The sequence below is a fragment of the Mastacembelus armatus genome, chromosome 3 (assembly GCF_900324485.2).
Source record: "Mastacembelus armatus chromosome 3, fMasArm1.2, whole genome shotgun sequence".
NCBI classification, from domain to species: Eukaryota; Metazoa; Chordata; class Actinopteri; order Synbranchiformes; family Mastacembelidae; genus Mastacembelus; species Mastacembelus armatus.
The window spans coordinates 21,625,887-21,643,731 of record NC_046635.1 but is presented as its reverse complement, the minus strand read 5'-3'; the positions used below and the strand labels follow the sequence as shown (position 1 = coordinate 21,643,731).

Sequence of the window (17,845 nt, the reverse complement as noted above, 5' to 3'; positions counted from 1 at the left end):
TAGGTTTGATCAGCCTGTGCCGCGGTACACAGAGCCGGGTCTTTGCACTGTCTAACAGTGGTACTGGATTAGAGACACAAGCCACTTTTACTGTGATCAGTCACTCACACATGGAGACACACGGCAGGACTGAAATCCTCCTTGTGCAGTTCATCCACATCATGTACAGGCTTCTTCGTCAAACCTACTGTATGGAAATGAGGAACACCACTGTTGACAATGGTTCAAGCAAGGAGACATTTTTGATGCTTTATTTTATAACTGTATATAATACCTGCAGTAATACGGGTACTGCGTTAGAACACCAGTACCAGTTGGTCTATAGCTGCCTGACCTGTCTGAATGCTACTGATCTGTGACATGTTGAGACAATGGCAGTGTGTGTGAGTCTGGCTCTACACCCCTTAGACACTGTGTATGGCTAAGTGCTACTGAATTGTTTATTGTCACAAATCACAAACCTTTCAATGACCAGGTGTGACCATCATACACCCACTCATCCATCAATCCAGCTGCTCTGCCCTGAGCAATGTGTTGGTCTGCTGGGCTCTGAGTAGTGTAACGTCAGCCTCTAGAGCTGGGGATTTTAAACGCTCCACCTGCTTATCGATTCTCTTCTGCCCCACTGAGCCATCCAAGCTGTGGCTAGAGAGAGAGAGAGACAGTAGGCTTGATGTGGAGGGTAAGGGCAATCTGGTAGCTTCAGTCCTCCAGTTCTTAGGTCTGTCCTTGACACTGCCTGTGGGACAGGCCTGGAGGACGCCTCTTGTCCTCCCTGCAAGCCTCACATCTAGCCCCCAACAGCTACCCGTCACTCCCCTTGGGCCAAGCTGCACTTTGCACAGCCATATTGATTTTGTGGAGAGGCAGGAAAAGTGTGGCTGCGTGGTGAGAGTGAATGAGGGAGGGAGGGGGAAATGGAGAAATTGAAGGAGCTTTCTAAAGCACTGACTTCTCCTTGACTGCACCTCGAGATGCGACAACCCTGCTAGAACAACTCAGTGGCCCTGGTGCACTGCTGAAAACTGCTAATCACAGTTTTTCAATCAACACTCTCCTTTCACTCTTCCTTTTCCTCCCCATATCCCTCTCCCTTCCTCATTTTCTCACTCTTGACTTTCCCCTCAATGAACCGGACCCCGCCTGAATATCAAGGGATTGTGTCTGCATTAAAAGCACCCATTCCACATGGAAAACAGCTGACCTCATGTAATTTGTAGGTGAAAACTAAAAAGCTTTTCTCGATTGACATAATCTTAATGGAAACGTTATGGCCAGGCTGCAAACTAACAATTGATGCAAAATGGCCAGTTGGTGGTGGCAGCCAAGAGTTCATAGAAATAGGACATTGTATCTCATGATGACAAGGTTTCTGGGAGGAATACTGTACTGGGTGTAAACCCCAAGATGCCTATGAACAAGAAGTTTAACACCTGGTTGCTCCGGCAAAGAACAGACAAAGTTTTCATTGTCCGACAGAAATCTTAAGATGTACTGGGAAGCTTCTGTATGCAAAACTTTGTAGGTATGTGAGTGTAAAGCAGCCAGTATGTTTCTTATAAAGAGTCTGCTCAGTCAAGGTATACATTGACAGATCTCTTAAATCGCCTTTCTATGTTTTTCTTCTTCCTCTCTCTTCTTTCCTCCAGATTTGACACTTGCTAAAGGTCACAGAAACATCTTTTCCCCCTTTGAGGTGTAGATAAGTGTGTAATAGATGTTGACACCACAGACACATTGAAAAGCACTTAAACAGAGCGGCCATGTGCCAACCTGTCTGTGTCTGGCTTTGTGCATTTGTAAATACTTTTGAATGATTGATCTGGAAACCTGGGTCTTCTGTAAGCCTGTCAGGTGCAGTGAGAGAGATGGAGAGTCGGAGAGTTCAAAAAAACAGATGAGGGCCAATACTTTTTTCTTTTCGTTCTCTTTCTCACACACGTGCACACATACTCTCCACCTGACAGAATAACACGTACCCTGGGATGCCCGGAAGAATAGCTTGAAATAAGTATGTGTGTAAGAAAGTGTCCACATGACGCACAAAGAGAGAATAGGGCAGACTTTTTTGATGTTTAGTTAAATTGGAACACCGCGTGTGTGTTGGTGTGCCTTATCTCACTACGTGTGACATTTTTCAAATGTGACTGGATGCCAATAAAGGTGGTCACATTGTGTGTGTATGTGTGCGAATCTAATTAATGACTGGCAGTGGTCCCCCACAGCTCTGGTAATGTGCTTATATGAGTGTTATAAACAGGGCGTGAAAGGTCTGCCCAGTGCCAGCCCTTTAAATGACTGGCCTCTTGTTCAGGTAGATGGATGGAAATGTTCTAATATTAATGATCGTGTCCCCTGCTGACCTGTCGCGAGGTGAGATGAACAACGCAGCCTTCAGCCTCCAACAACAATTAACAGGCCCGAGATGGCCTGTCTGCCATTTGTCATCGCTTACCTCACCTGTGGACCCCCCACAGAACACATGCTGAACATGGCTGTCGATATATTCACAACATTCACGTCATTGATTTTGAAAAAAAAAAAAAAATGCACTGGTTGATGGTTTAGCATTCGTTGTCGGTTATTTCTGGCCGTATTTTTTCTTTTCTTGTTTCTAATTTGACATGAAAAAACTGTTTCTCATTCTTATTAATTGCCACTGTTCCTATTAACTGAATATTGCTGAAACCTTTATAGTATAGTATAGTATAGTATAATATTGTGTGTCTTCACAAAACCATTTTAAAGATTATGCTCTTAATAACTCATATAAACATCTAATCTGTTTTGTTTGCATAAGCTTGGGTGAACTACCTGGCTTTAAACTTGATGTGATATGCCAGTGCAGGCAAGACCTACATGTCAAATTACATTTCTAAACATATCTCATGATCATACAGATTATCCAACAAGAGTTTCATATCAACAGAAAAGTAGCTGCTGTATTTTTAAATATTCTTGGCAACATCTTACTGCTCACAGTCCAATTCATATTCATTGGCTGCTCCTGAACAGGTGTGGAGACATGGGGTTACACATTACCAGTGACTGTGCTCTGAGGTCAACTCTCACACATTGCAGTTAGCCATTTACCAGTCTGCCCAGTTAGCCATCACACCAAGTCACCAACGTCTAGCTGGTATTCTTAAAATGAATGAATTCCACACGTGGTGGGAGGCAAAACTTTAGAAAGTGAAAAGTGGTTAATTTTTTGCCCTGAATATTTTTGCAGGGTTACTTACAAAAAGCTAAAAGCATTTGTGAAAATAGCTGAAAAAGATCAGTCCCTATTGCAACTAATACTGGAGCAGTTCTTTTTTTTGTTTGCATTCTAAGTTGCATATTTTAAGAAAAGGTGTTAGAAGTGATAAGTCACTGCAGCAAGAAGCACTTCACCGGAAGTGGAACCTCTCCCTGGCTATGTACTCTATATGTGTGTGTGCAACAGGCATATGTGTGTGATGGCACATGGGTGCTGTGTTTTCTCACTATAGTTTAAGTCAGTGGCATACCCTATCATGAGGTAGACTTTGCCCTATACAGAGCTTTATGGAACAACTGAATCGAAAGCTTCTTTACACTTTCTATCACATACGCACACACAAATGTTCTAGTGGGTTGGACACTCCCTGCTTTCCTCTGTGCCCTGTGTCACTTCACACAAGTGCCCTACATTCTTCGATCCTGTGCCAAATGGAGCGGGGCGGAAGCACCTTTGATGTACACAGGTAGTCTGTTTGTTTGAGTCTGACGTCTTACAGCCGACTTGTCAAAACTGTTGATTCACCATTGCTTTTGCAGTAGACCAGTTCTGAATTTGGTGTCACACAAGTACCAATGGCTTGCTGTTTAAACACGGAGCTTTATTACACAGCTATCTCTCATCAAGTCATCTTAGGGCCTGTGCGAGGCCTGTTTGAGAGCCATGGTTTTCTATTTGTCTGCACTCTGAAGCACCTATAGCAATGGGGTTGCTGCCCCCTTTTCTCTAGAAGTCTGAAATAAAATATGCTATCTCTTCCACTGTATCTCACATTGTAGACTAAGAATGAAATATTGATATCACACAACTAATAGATAAAGCCCAATTTAAGCCCAAATAAAGACTAAAAATTGTGCTTTGTTTGAAAAAGTAAGTGACCTAAAACACATATTCTCAATTAAACATATTAGAAATCAAGGTAAATTTTACTTGTTAGGGCTTACTCTACATTTTACCTTTCATGTGCAGTAAATGATGCATCACACAAATTTACTCAAACCCACTGAGATTATTTCCTCCTTCAGTGGTTGCACCTCATTCAGGATGTTCCAGTGGACCCTCTGGGGCAGACACAAATTAGACTGGAAGTGTTTTTATCCCCACAGCTGCTGAGTTAACTGACTATTTTGAGCTATTGATGCTAAATGCTGGACATTAATCTACTCTGCAAAAAAAAAAAAAAAAACACTTTGAAGAAAGTGTCACAGATGGGAAATAAATGAAATTAATAAATGTACAGTACACAGTTTGAAAACTCTTATAGGCCAAGATCAAAGAAAACCAATTTTGTTTTATTCTACCTAATATGTTTTTCTGTGATAAACAGTCCGGCTGAGAGAATAATCCCATCAAGGAAAAGAGAGATTAAAAAAGAAAAAAAAAAACAAACATCAGATCTATCACTCAGTACAGATGGTTGGCACGACTATCGTGAAGTATCTGTGGTATTATGGGATTGGTAATCTCGTTTCTTGGGTCTGAGTGGAAACCTTTTTTTTGTGCCTTGTAGTTTTTCTCATAGAATCAGGTATAGACAGAGAGACAGGAAGACAGACACAGCAGTTCTGTGATACTGTGAGAGTCCATCTGCTTCAGAGGGCTCCAGTAACTTCTTGTCTTTCTTTTTTCTGTGAAATGTCTGAGTAGCTCGATGTATTTGACATGTGTGTGACAGCCCTGGTTGTGTGTGATTGGGGTTGAGGCATCATGCTTGCTACCGTGGATGTGCATTTTTCCAAGAGGGGCGTGTGTTTCTGTGTGTGTGTGTGTGTGCGTGTGTGTGTGTGTGTGTGTGTGTGTGTGTGTTAGCCTTGCACACACAGAGTATGAAGGAACACTTTTGTGCTTGTGTACACAGTAGTGGTTTGCAGACTGCAATGATCTTACTTATATACCCACATACACACATCTACAGTACAGTGGATGAATGCACAGCAGCACACATGAAAAAAACACACAAAGTTGTGTACACACGCAGCTCTAGCCCAGAGTCTCACCTTGATATTTTGAGCTTCTGTCATGAGTTAGAATTTGACACCAATGAATGTGCATCAGATTGTCAATTTCTTCCAACAGCTTTTGAATGCAGTCTGGCCATGAATAGTGCATGTTGTTCTGTTGTTTAGATTCCAACTGTCTGTAAGTCTGTTTTTGTTTGTTCCAAAATAACTTGGAAGGCCTGTACACTTATGTGCATCCTTTAAGAAAGCTTTCAGCAGGTGTTGTGTTGTTTAGCCTAAGGTAAAGATTCATCCCTGAAGGTGAATTAACCGAGCTGCCTCAGATCTGATGCTCTCTTATTTCATCTGCCTCTATTATTTGGTTCTCTTTTCCCTCCTTTCTGGCTTTTAATACACATACTTTGACCGCTTGGCCTTATTTTGATCCAGCCCCCTTTTGAGTCAGGACACACATGCTCTTATAACTGCATTTTAATGTTATTAACAGGAGATTTTATTTAATTCTAAAAGTCAGGACATATTTTGGCCGGTTCTCATATTCCCTGTAGTGTGCCACAAGAGGTATTTGGCATTATTAGGACAGAAGAAATGTGCACTTGTTGTAAATGTCTCAGAAATATACGCAGGGTCAATTCTCCTTAAACCATCACTGCTGCTTTGTGCTCGTTGCACAGGCGATTCACACAAAACTTTTAAAGATGTTAAAAGACAGTGGCATGTCGGTGACATTTCTCCTCCTCCTGCTGTTGAGACACCATGCAGAGTCTCTGTGTGTGTCTGTGTGCGTGTGTGTGCATGCACCTGTGGGGCTCACATACGCACACACCTACACGTATACATACATTCACATATGTGCATAATAGAGGGGGAAGAAGGGAGGGTGGAGAAACGGTTACAAAATTTATTTGGGCATATAGTTGCCAGTGGATTTACAGCTCAGAAAGGAATGTGGCCCAATGAAAGGTACTTTGATCCATCTACCAGGCTGATGCTTTTATTGGAGGAGCTCTGTATGGCACAGGTCATCTTTTATAAGGTTGTGAGGAACCCCAGGGCAGCCTTTACAAAATCATATAAATTAGTGTTACGTAAGTGAAAGTGATTGGTTACCAACTTTCTATCATGTAGTCAGTTTTAAAGCATATTTTTTTAAAACTGACTCAGGATTTAAATTTTGTTAGGTTTTTCTTATCAGTCAATGCAAGATGTTATTGTATATTGCACCCTACTCTATAACTATTGGACTGCTTTTTTTTCTAATAATTAGATTTACTGTAAGATGATGCAAAATGGTTGGAGATGTATTCAACATTTGAAACATTGTTGCTATAAAGTCCATCATGTACTCAAAATTAACATTTTCAGTTATTTGAATTAAGTGCCAAAGTGGAGGTGGCAGTAGAACCAGGCTCTGTATGTCCTCTGATAATTCGAGATTTTAATAATGTGAGATTAAGTAATTTTTTTTTTGATGAAAACTGTGTTTTAATGAATTAATACATGCAGGCCATACAGAGCGTGGCTGAATGCGTTATATTTCTGCTGCTACTTAGCAGTCTATTTTGTTACGTTGTATTTCACAGAGGCGGAAGCTACTGCAGGAGTTGGGAGACCAGAAGATCCCCTTTCTGGGACCTTCAGACAGGGGCTTTCAGCAACTGGTGAGTAAACCAAAATTCAAGATAATGCTCATGATTGCTAAACCAGAATTTTTTCCCCATGTCATTATGTACAGTAAATCAGTGTTTTTTGTTTCCCAGTGGGACTCCAGCTATTCTGGCCTGGTTCTAAGGAGATCTTGCTCTCTGCCTGCTGAGCTCCATAGCCGGGTACAGGCAGCTTTTCTCACCTTAAGAAGCAAGGGCTGCCTCCTGAGGGATCTAGTTCGTGTCCGTGACAGAGATGTATTTACCGCCGTGTCACGGGCTCTGCTGGGTGAGCCAGGCCACACCTATCGCTATTTGGATACACGGCTATTTGCCATCCCCTGGCACAGTGAAGAAACTGAGGTTAAAGGACAAAATTGTTGTGACCCTGATTTGAGAGCTGCTTGCAAGGCATTGTGGGAGCTTAACACGTTCTTCTGCTCCGATGTGTCTCAGCTGAAGGAAGGAGACAGGTTAACACAGTGTGCAAAAGGGGAGGTAGAAGTCAAACAGGGTGAAGAGGGGGACACTGAGTCTAAGCACAGTGAAGAGTCCAAAAATAGTGAAGGAGGGGACTCAGAGTCTAGACAAAGTGAGGAAGGGGACACAGAGTCAAAGCACAGCGAGGAGTGGGACATTGAGTCAAAACACAGTGAAGAAGGATGCTCGGGTTCAAAACAAGAAGGGGAGTGGGAGACCGAGTCCAAACACAGCGGTGAAGAGGGAGAGTCCTCGCAGGTGAAACCAAGTGAAACCAGCGTTGCATCAGGGTCCGAACACAGTGAAGGTAAATGCTCCGGCTGGCCATCCAAGATCATCAGTGGCACAGAGACTGAATCTGTGGGACTTGGGGCCCAGGAGAAATCTGTGGTCCACCTAAAGCACAGCTTGTCAGGTTATGAAACTGAGGACAAGGAGGAAAAGGAAAGTGGGCAGGGCTGCTCTCAGCCCAGTCCTCCACAGGTATGCACTGGCCCAGTCAAGTTCAATGTCACCTTACTCAATTACATGGACCCAGCAGCTATGAGTCAACTGAAAGAGGAGCCCTACTTTGGCATGGGGAAAATGGCAGTAGGGTGGCACCACGATGAGAACCTGATCACTCATTCGCCAGTGGCTGTTTACAGCTATACCTGTCACGATGACAAAGGTAAGGGTCAAGCAAGGAGGGCTTATAAGGGTTCTAACTATTATAATTGGATTGAACCATAGCTGAGATCCTCAGATGCAACACTTCAGAATCTCTTATTTAACACTTTAACGCTTTAATCCAAAGTGTGTCATCCTAGTATTTGACATTTTGTTTCTGAAATTAGAATTCCATTTTCCCTTTCATTTCAATATCCCATCAACTTATCTCAGTTGCTTTATGGTAGATCAAATGAAGCTAACCTTGTGTATTATGGCCCTACAGCAGTGCTGTAGCAGCTGTAGACATGGCCTCTAGTGAGGTAACCATCAGATTCATCTATGTGATAGTGTAAGGGTATTATCAAATGTCATCACCAGCTTGCTGCTGACAGCCTTATCTCCAACTGTGCATTGGGAGATCACAGACATTTGGATCCTAGCTGATCCGAGCTCTTAACAACGCTCAATGGTGCAATCTAACAAACAGGCCTTATCACACGCGCTGCATCTCATCTAAATCATTTCCCCAAGAAATGATCGATGTGCAATTATCTGATATGAACTAATGAGCCCTGCTGTGATAAGTGTTCCTAGACTGTACTGTATGGATGAAACGATGTCTCCTAATTATGGAATGTGCACTCTTTCAAGAGCTGATCGCATTGCTGATTGAGTTGATAGAGGATCTCAGTGGGAGAAGAACTTTGCTTTCTAGTGTTGCAAAACAACTACGCATAGAAGATATTACCACCATATCAAAATTGATTTAAAATAATATCTGTTTAATTTGGATGTCTTTTTTTTCAGTTTTAAAGTTTGCATTGTATACAATACAATTCAAAATTCAACCTCATTCTTTGTAAAAACAAAAAATAGTGCAACATTATTGACTATGATCAGGCTTACCTTTGTGTATTACTCTTTACGCTAACTCTTAACCATATGACTTTAAAATAATCTAATGTTCCTCCATCAGCCTTTTGGTTAGACCCGCCCTTCTACCTTGAGAAGACTGGAAGGAGAGCAAAACATGATTTCCCATTGGGGATGAGACAAAAGTGTAGATGTAGTTCAGCAAATATTCTGTACATGTACATACTGTTAAAGGTGGGAGCTCTGCACAGTCTGGATCTGTATCTTTAAACTGTGTCTTGTAACTTTATACTGTCATGCGGGTGCGCTGCCAACTGCTCTGACATCCCAGCACACTTTTACAGCTGGGGGTTTGGGTTTGGGGTTTCTTAACCTGAAACACCTGCTCCAAAGGTCTGCCTCTATGATTTGTTCTAGGCTATTTCAACTCTGACCCTGTGAACATGAGCTTCAAACATTGTGGTGTAACACCTTGCTGTGCTTAGCAGCTGTGTCTGTGTCTGGACCATAGAAAGGAAAGTCTGGTCAGAACACCACTGAAATTTATGCCTGGTTCTGAGGATTCCCAGAACCAGGCTAATGAAATTGTTAAATTGAGGAATTTTGCATTTTTAGATGCTTATCCCTGAGAGGCCTCACTTTTTTTTCCTTTTTTTTTTGGTTCAGTCACAGGAGTAGTCTGAATTGTGTTTTCCCAGCTGCGTTGATCCAAAGGAATCTGCCACGACTGAGTGTTTTCCGGCATGATCTTCCACCATTTCTGAGGCCTTGGGGAGTGCTGTCATTAGCTGGCTCTGAGAGCACAATGGCTGGAAATTAAGTTACTATTTATCCATCCTGAGCAAAGGAAAAGGCAGCTGTGGGGCAGAGAGGACCAGAAAGACTTTAGTATTGATTTTGCTGAAGGGTGTTGGCCAGCCAAGCCAAATCTTCTTTTCTTACCATACCACGTAAGAATGGAAGGAGAAAGAAGAATGAGGGAAGTGGTTATAGTGAATGAGTTGAGAAATAGGAGTAACGCAGGATACATAACGTCCAATAACACACTCTCACACACTCACTAAACAACATCAAAGGCTTTTATCCAACTATTTCCTCTTACACGGCATAATGATAGCATAAAGATCCTGTGCTAACAGCCAATATGATCATAGCAACACATATCATCTTTGCTCTGTTGTTTCACTTTCTGGAGACAAAGGTCTATATCTTACATCCTTTGTTTGGGTGGCACAGATTTAATCGATACATCCTCTACTATTTAAAGTGGTAATCCTTTATTTCATTTTGCTTTCTTTTTTTGGTAATTGCAACAGTTTTTTCTTTCTTTGCACTGCAATACCCAGATTTCACTTGGTGCTATCACTGTTTTGCATTTTTGTATTTGTATTATATTGTATTGCCTTTTCAGTTACAGATAGTGCAGAAAATTATATTATAATAGGATTAAATCAGCTTGTAAGTGATAAATGTACAGCTTAAGCGTACTGCTACTACCAACCTTAACCCTCAGTTAAAGTCCTGCTGAACGAAATTATCAATCCAGTGCCTAAAAATGTGAATGCAAATTCAAGATGCAAATGTTTCAGTGATATGGTCGGTGTATGACTGACAGGTGAGAGCAGTGAGGGAGGCAGTGGTGAGAAGGCGTGCTGGAGGATTGGGCTCAAGGTAGCCTGGGACATCCATACACCTGGCCTGATGCTGCCACTGGAGTCTGGAGACTGCTATTACATGAGAGGTACTAAATCTTACTCTATAAACACACATAGGTATATGCACATGCACATGTAAACACGTGGCTTACAAAACTCAGACACCATCACCACTATGTTTGACTTTGGAGGAAGGAGCATTTTATTATCCGGTGTGTTTTACTGTTTCTTGCATTTTGTCCCAAATGAACCACACCACCATGATGCACTTGTTCTCTTCTTCTGTGGTGCCAAAGCAAATGTATGTTTTGAAAGGGGTTACTTGGTCCATACATGGAACTTAAGGTTCCATGAAATTGTGTGCATTAGAGAGGTTAAGAAAACCAAATGTTATTTTTTTGAAGTCCTCTGACCCAGTGCTGTGTTTCTATGGTGAGGACAGACAGTCAGCCACAGGGGTGTAAATCATAACTTAATGCTTTTGGCTGCAGCAGACACCTCCACCCTCCTCTTCACGGCCCCCTGGGCCCTTCCAAGCTCGCTCGTATTTTCTGAGTGTTAGCACACTTATCCACATCACAGCAGAAGCTTGTGTTCAGATGTACAAGAAGTTAGGACCCTGGTTGGATAGTTGATTCATTTATTATTTTTAAAGCCTGTCTGCTCTTATAAGTGCATAAGGATAAACTTGCAGTATGGTCTTGAGTCAGCCCTCCCTTTATCTGCTTGATGATAATTTTTCCATTTTAAAATCAGTGATAGATAAACAAAATAAATATTTTATATACAGTAGATCACAAGACTGAACTTTAGCACCATACCCATTCATGATATTTGTTGAGAAAATAGTGTCTGTAGCATGTTATTTTATTTAACCTCAGAGCTCATAGTTGAATTTCATTATTTATTCAACCCATTGTTACAAACCACAGCTGACACAAGCTTTTTTCTTGTTCTATTTTTCTTCCCCAAATCTGGTTTCTTTAGTTCCATTATAATGCATACCTTATTACATCCAACTGTACTGATAACTTATGGTGTGCCTCCTCTTACATATACTGTGTCCTAAACCGCTTCTTTCCACCTTCAAGCCTCACATTTCTAATACCATGCAGTACCCAGCATTAATGTAGAAATCAATACAAGAAAAGATTTTTAAATTTTCTGTTGGCTATCTATAATATGCGATAAACATACAGTGGGTACGGAAAGTATTCAGACCCCTTTACATTTTTCACTCTTTGTGTCATTGCAGCCATTTGCCAAAATCAAAAAAGTTCATTTTATTTCTCATTAATGTACACTCAGCACCCCATCTTGACAGAAAAAAACAGAAATGTAGAAATTTTTGCAAATTTATTAAAAAAGAAAAACTGAAATATCACATGGTCATAAGTATTCAGACCCTGTGCTCAGTATTGAGTAGAAGCACCCTTTTGAGCTAGTACAGCCATGAGTCTTCTTGGGAATGATGCAACAAGTTTTTCACACCTGGATTTGGGGATCCTCTGCCATTCTTCCTTGCAGATCCTCTCCAGTTCTGTCAGGTTGGATGGTGAACGTTGGTGGACAGCCATTTTCAGGTCTCTGCAGAGATGCTCAATTGGGTTTAGGTCAGGGCTCTGGCTGGGCCAGTCAAGAACGGTCACAGAGTTGTTCCGAAGCCACTCCTTTGTTATTTTAGCTGTGTGCTTAGGGTCATTGTCCTGTTGAAAGGTGAACCTTCGGCCCAGTCTGAGGTCCTGAGGACTCTGGAAGAGGTTTTCTTCCAGGATATCTCTGTACTTGGCCGCATTCATCTTTCTTTCAATTGCAACCAGTCGTCCTGTCCCTGCATCTGAAAAACACCCCCACAACATGATGCTCCCATCACCATGTTTCACTGTAGGGATTGTATTGGGCAGGTGATGAGCAGTGCCTGGTTTTCTCCACACATACCGCTTAGAATTAACGCCAAAAAGTTCAATCTTGGTCTCATCAGACCAGAGAATCTTATTTCTCATAGTCTGGGAGTCCTTCATGCGTTTTTGGGCAAACTCTGTGCGGGCTTTCATGTGTCTTGCACTGAGGAGAGGCTTCCGTCGGGCCACTCTGCCATAAAGCCCCGACTGGTGGAGGGCTGCAGTGATAGTTGACTTTGTGGAACTTTCTCCCATCTCCCTACTGCATCTCTGGAGCTCAGCCACAGTGATCTTTGGGTTATTCTGTACCTCACACCGAGGCTCCTCTCCCACGATTGCTCAGTTTGGCTGGACGGCCAGGTCTAGGAAGAGTTCTGGTCGTCCCAAACTTTTTCCATTTGAGGATTATGGAGGCCACTGTGCTCTTAGGAACCTTGAGTGCTGCAGAAATTCTTTTGTAACCTTGGCCAGATCTGTGCCTTGCCACAATTCTGTCTCTGAGCTCCTTGGGCAGTTCCTTCGACCTCATGATTCTCATTTGCTCTGACATGCACTGTGAGCTGTAAGGTCTTATATAGACAGGTGTGTGCCTTTCCTAATCAAGTCCAATCAGTTTAATTAAACACAGCTGGACTCCAATGAAGGAGCAGAACCATCTCAAGGACGATCAGAAGAAATGGACAGCATGTGAGTTAAATATGAGTGTCACTGCAAAGGGTCTGAATACTTATGACCATGTGATATTTCAGTTTTTCTTTTTTAATAAATTTGCAAAAATTTCTACATTTCTGTTTTTTTCTGCCAAGATGGGGTGCTGAGTGTACATTAATGAGAAATAAAATGAACTTTTTTGATTTTGGCAAATGGCTGCAATGACACAAAGAGTGAAAAATGTAAAGGGGTCTGAATACTTTCCGTACCCACTGTATGTGTTTGACCTAGTGATTACAGAGACTTTCTTGTGATTAAAAGGGCACTGTTTTGATCCTTCAGTGGATAATATGTGTTTCTAATGTACAATCACAAATGCTGTCAGTGTTTTTTGTGAAGACATTGAACCCTTTGCATTCTTTATAAATATGAAATTCATGTAGTGAGTACACTACTAAGATTTAAAGCAGCTTTCAGAATTTTTAAAACCATGTCACAGACATATATCAAATGAGGTTTTGGAGGAGATATGCTTCATATTAAGTATTTTTGTGTACTTTTTTTCTTGAGTTTTATTTGGTTTTTTAGCAATTGGGCCAACATAGCACATTCAAAACCCCATACAATTATATGCTGTTCTGTAAATGATAATTAATTACTCCAGGTAAGACATTGTTTTGCCAGCACAGTGAATGTGTGTGTGTGTGTGTGTGTGTGCGCTACAGTGCTACAGTATGCACTGCAGTAATTATCATTTCAAACATTATTAGTGTTTGACACTAAATAATTATAACATGATTGTTTTAGTTACTAGGATGTTGGTGAGTCTTAATCAGAAATATGATATGGATCAGATGTGGATATCATCTAACACAAATGTCTAACAAAGCACTTAAAGTAGCTTTCCCATAAGCTGTTTATAAATGTTTGTCATTCTGAATAATTATTTTACAAAGAAGAAATAGGAAGGTTTAAATAAATTCCTGAAGTTCACTCTTTGAAGCTGCTGTGTTTTCATCTGAGAGCAGCAATGGCTGTACCTAATATTTGGCTTGACAGGGCTTGAAGTCGACCTCCTTTAGCTGGATAAGATTTACAATAGAACAGTCAGTTTCAGGCCAGCCATGATAATAGAGTGATGGGCTGTTGTGCAGACCATTCTAATGGGACCTGACTGTCGTGGATCAGTGGGGATTTATGCACCACTTGGTTAGTACGCCCTTGAGAGGCCAACTGCTCCACAACGATAGTGGCTCACACAGTCCTTGGCTGTCTGTCGCTTTGTCAGTCAACCTGAATTAAATACTTGGCACAGTGCATGAACATATACATGCACCTATAAATAAACTCACATGCACAAAAACATGCAAAGAAAGCAGTTTTGTGGTTATTGGATGCACGCGTGTGCACACAAACAGGGGAGCTACCGCTAAAACAAGTGTTAAAATATATTGTACTAGTGTTTTAGTGACATACACCTTATGATGAGTAGTTTTGTGGTATTAAAAGAAAACTACAATGGTGTATAACCACAGACACCATAATGTCTTTTCAGCACCATTTGTCGCCAGCTGGCCCCTTTGATCTGCTAATGTCTGAGCTGCTAGAGGCAAATTGAATCACCGTCATTTCCACCCAAATGGAATTTCAGTGGTTAAAAAAGAACAATGCAAGTCTTGACACCGAGCCTGTTCAATAATCAGATTTCCAGCTCCCAATACACACAGGGACTGGAGAAAAGAGTTGACCCAATATATTTAAAAGCCTGCTTCCTGGAAAAGGAGGACAAGTGGCAGCAGGCGCAGGGGTTGAAAGAAAGATAAATATTTATTACAGTTATCGAGTTTGCCTCTACTCCCTCCTGATCCCACTGACGCATCAGATGCGCCAAGAAAAGAGCAGATTGATGGAGATAATTTGTTATTGGATATAAACAGTTTTAAAGACGCAGAGTAATTCTGCCCAGAGACCTAATCCTTCACAATCTCATCAGGGTGAAGAAAACACCGGCAAGTTGTTTTGTTTGTCACCATCTTTTTTTTCCTTCTTCCACCAAACAATAATATCTTCCTCCCAAAGCATTTGGCTGTTTGACTTTCAAATCACAGACATTAGCCAGTGTACTCTTGCTCAAGGCGGGTGTAAATATGCACATGTGCTGTGAGTGACAGCTCTGTCATGGCTAAATTAATTATTGGTGTGAGGCAAATAATGGCAGAGCTGAGAAACATCTATACACACAAAGAAACACATGGAGGGATACACAGGAAACAGCAGTAAGGCCTCTTTGTAAAGCTCCTGTGATATTGGACAAATGTTTGTCGGTATGGCTCTTCCATCTTGACAGATTGAGTGCGATCTGGTTTTGTTTGGTAATTAAAATTATAGTACAATGCTCTTCATTCTATTTGATTGGTGCTGGACCAAGTGCAATCTGTCTGAGAGTATAAGATGATTTAGTTGTCATGTTCCTTCATGCCCTGTTTTTCATCAGTTTTTCTGCTGTAATCAGCTTTTTCTTTTTATGAGCTTTTTTGCTCTTTGTTATAATTACTCAAACCATAAAAATGTGAGTCTTAACTACTGTTTTTCTCTTATCTGCTTTTCTACAATGCTTTATTAGAAGTTATTTCTGGTGGATGAGTATTCTTCTCTGGGCTTTTCTTTTCATTGCTGTTCTTTTGATTGTTATTGTTGGTATTGATATGTTTTCACTTTCCCGTATTTACCAGATGACCTGAACAGTACCCACCAGCACTGTGTCCTAGCTGGAGACACTGCACGCTTCAGCTCCACACACAGAGTGGCTGAGGTGAGAGGCCAGTGGGCCCAAAAGGGAAAACACAGTATTTTGAAAGTGTTGCGAAAACAAAACCCTTTGGTTTCAGTAAGGAATGCTGCTGGCACTTAAACAGTATTTTATGGAAACATTGTGTAAAATCAAAACCTTCAGTGTTGTGTCTGGTAAGAACAATGACAAAAAAACTGTAGTTTTCAGTGAAGTGCAATGGCTCTGTTCTTAAGAGTAGAGAATATTATGAAAACTATTTAACCATGTCATCTTACAATCCACTAGCAACATTTTCTAAGAAATAAAACTGAAATGTGAATGACATTTACATAAGATATGACGAATTAAAACAGACGTACATTTTTCAAAAACCACACGTCTTATACATGCCTTAAATTACATTGACACGAATCACTTTTTGATTTTAAAATATATTAACATCATGAAATTCGAGCATTAGTCCTCAAAACCTCTTCTGTGTAGTTTTATATAAAATTTGAAACAGAAGTTTTGAGTTGTCTTGTGTTCCACAAGTTCAAGGCCTTAGGCAAATCTTGCATCAGCGCTATGTGTGTAATCCTGGGTCTATCCCTTTATTAACAGTGTTCCAGTGGTACTCTGACCTACATCCAGTCACGGTGCCAGGAGGCCCTGTCCAACCTGCACACTGACCCTGAAACAGGCTCTCACAGCCTGCTGACCCTGCTGCCGACAACACTACAGAACTGTGAGGAGATTCACAATGAGGTGGGGATATGGCAGTGGGTGATATGTGCATGGGCAATCATGTGTAGGTACACATTTTTTTGTACACACACGTATGTGTGTGTGCGTGTGTGTGTGTGTGTGTGTGTGTGTGTGTGTGTGTGTGTTTGTGTGTGTGTGTGTGTGTGCGCGCACACACACATTTGGCTGTGCTTTTTGTATGATTTAATTTCTACACCCATGTAATTGTTGACGTTTATTTCGGTTTGTTTTGTTAGCCTGTATAGGTGTTAATCTTTAACTTAACTTACATCTTTTGTTTTCCTGAGTACTCTATATACACCAGACCTGAATCAAACAGCTTTTTGGCCTGCTTTGAGTACCAGAGAAGTGAGGATTGCCACTGTAAACAACATATATGCACCATAAAAGTCTTTGAAAGTTTTCTTATATTTGGAGTGGTCATGAACCTGCCTAACACAAAGTGTATTATCATGATCTTGTAATCCTCATCCTGGTATTTGAAGGAGGATAAAAAGGTGATGAACCATCTGCAAATAAGATATTTCATTAGGACAGGATCACAGAAATGAAATCTGAAGGACTGTACAGTATAAGACAGAATTGTCCTGGGAATTGATTAGTAGAAACATGTACAATTACTATGGATCACACTGGTCCTAGTTTGATATGCTGTTTCCATTTCCTCTGTATATTATGGGAGATCCTGACCATGCTGGCAGTCCTCAAATAACAGGTTAGAGCTCTTTAAATGGCAGAATGGGAGCTTGCCAGCTTTCCACCTTCTACCTACCTTGTTGTTTCTACTCAGGGAAATGCCTCCAATATGAAATCCTCGTTGTTCTCATTTGTCCGGCCCTGTGATGGATCGTAAGGCAATAGCCTCTCCATATGTTATCTAAAGATGGAGTCATGCCCTGCTCCCTTCCCTAACCCCTTTTCACATACAACAATGAGTGATGCTGGCTTGGAGTATTGAGGGATAGAGCGAGGTCAACAAAAGGAACGTGGGGCACCGTCTGTGGAGCCACTGGCCTCCTGTCTTAGCTTGCCGCAGGCCAACGGTTAATATAGCACTTCACCTTTCCCCCTTTACACCCCTGGTCTCAAAACACACATCCTAGCCGGCGCTAGCACCTAGGCCCCTCAGCGGGACTCCATGACAGATGAGTCTGACGTAAGGTTGTTTAAAGGTTGTAGACAATATTAATTATTCAGTGCTGCCAAACAATAGGGCTGTCTGTGTCA

The 17,845-nt window shown here is 41.4% G+C and overlaps 1 protein-coding gene across 6 annotated transcripts in view; it reads left to right on the top strand.

Annotated features, from left to right (window-relative positions):
- Positions 1 to 17,845, top strand: part of fto (FTO alpha-ketoglutarate dependent dioxygenase) — a 115,128-nt gene that overhangs the window by 12,956 nt on the left and 84,327 nt on the right. For all 6 annotated transcript variants that reach the window (XR_003294830.1, XR_003294829.2, XM_026293215.1 and 3 more), the window contains exons 2-6: positions 6,807 to 6,884; positions 6,984 to 8,019; positions 10,489 to 10,614; positions 15,813 to 15,892; positions 16,475 to 16,618. Coding sequence is in view for 4 of the 6 variants with exons in the window: in XM_026293215.1 (XP_026149000.1) it covers positions 6,807 to 6,884; positions 6,984 to 8,019; positions 10,489 to 10,614; positions 15,813 to 15,892; positions 16,475 to 16,618 (1,464 nt within the window). In the remaining 2 variants the exon portion in view is untranslated. The remainder of the gene's footprint in view (positions 1 to 6,806; positions 6,885 to 6,983; positions 8,020 to 10,488; positions 10,615 to 15,812; positions 15,893 to 16,474; positions 16,619 to 17,845) is intronic.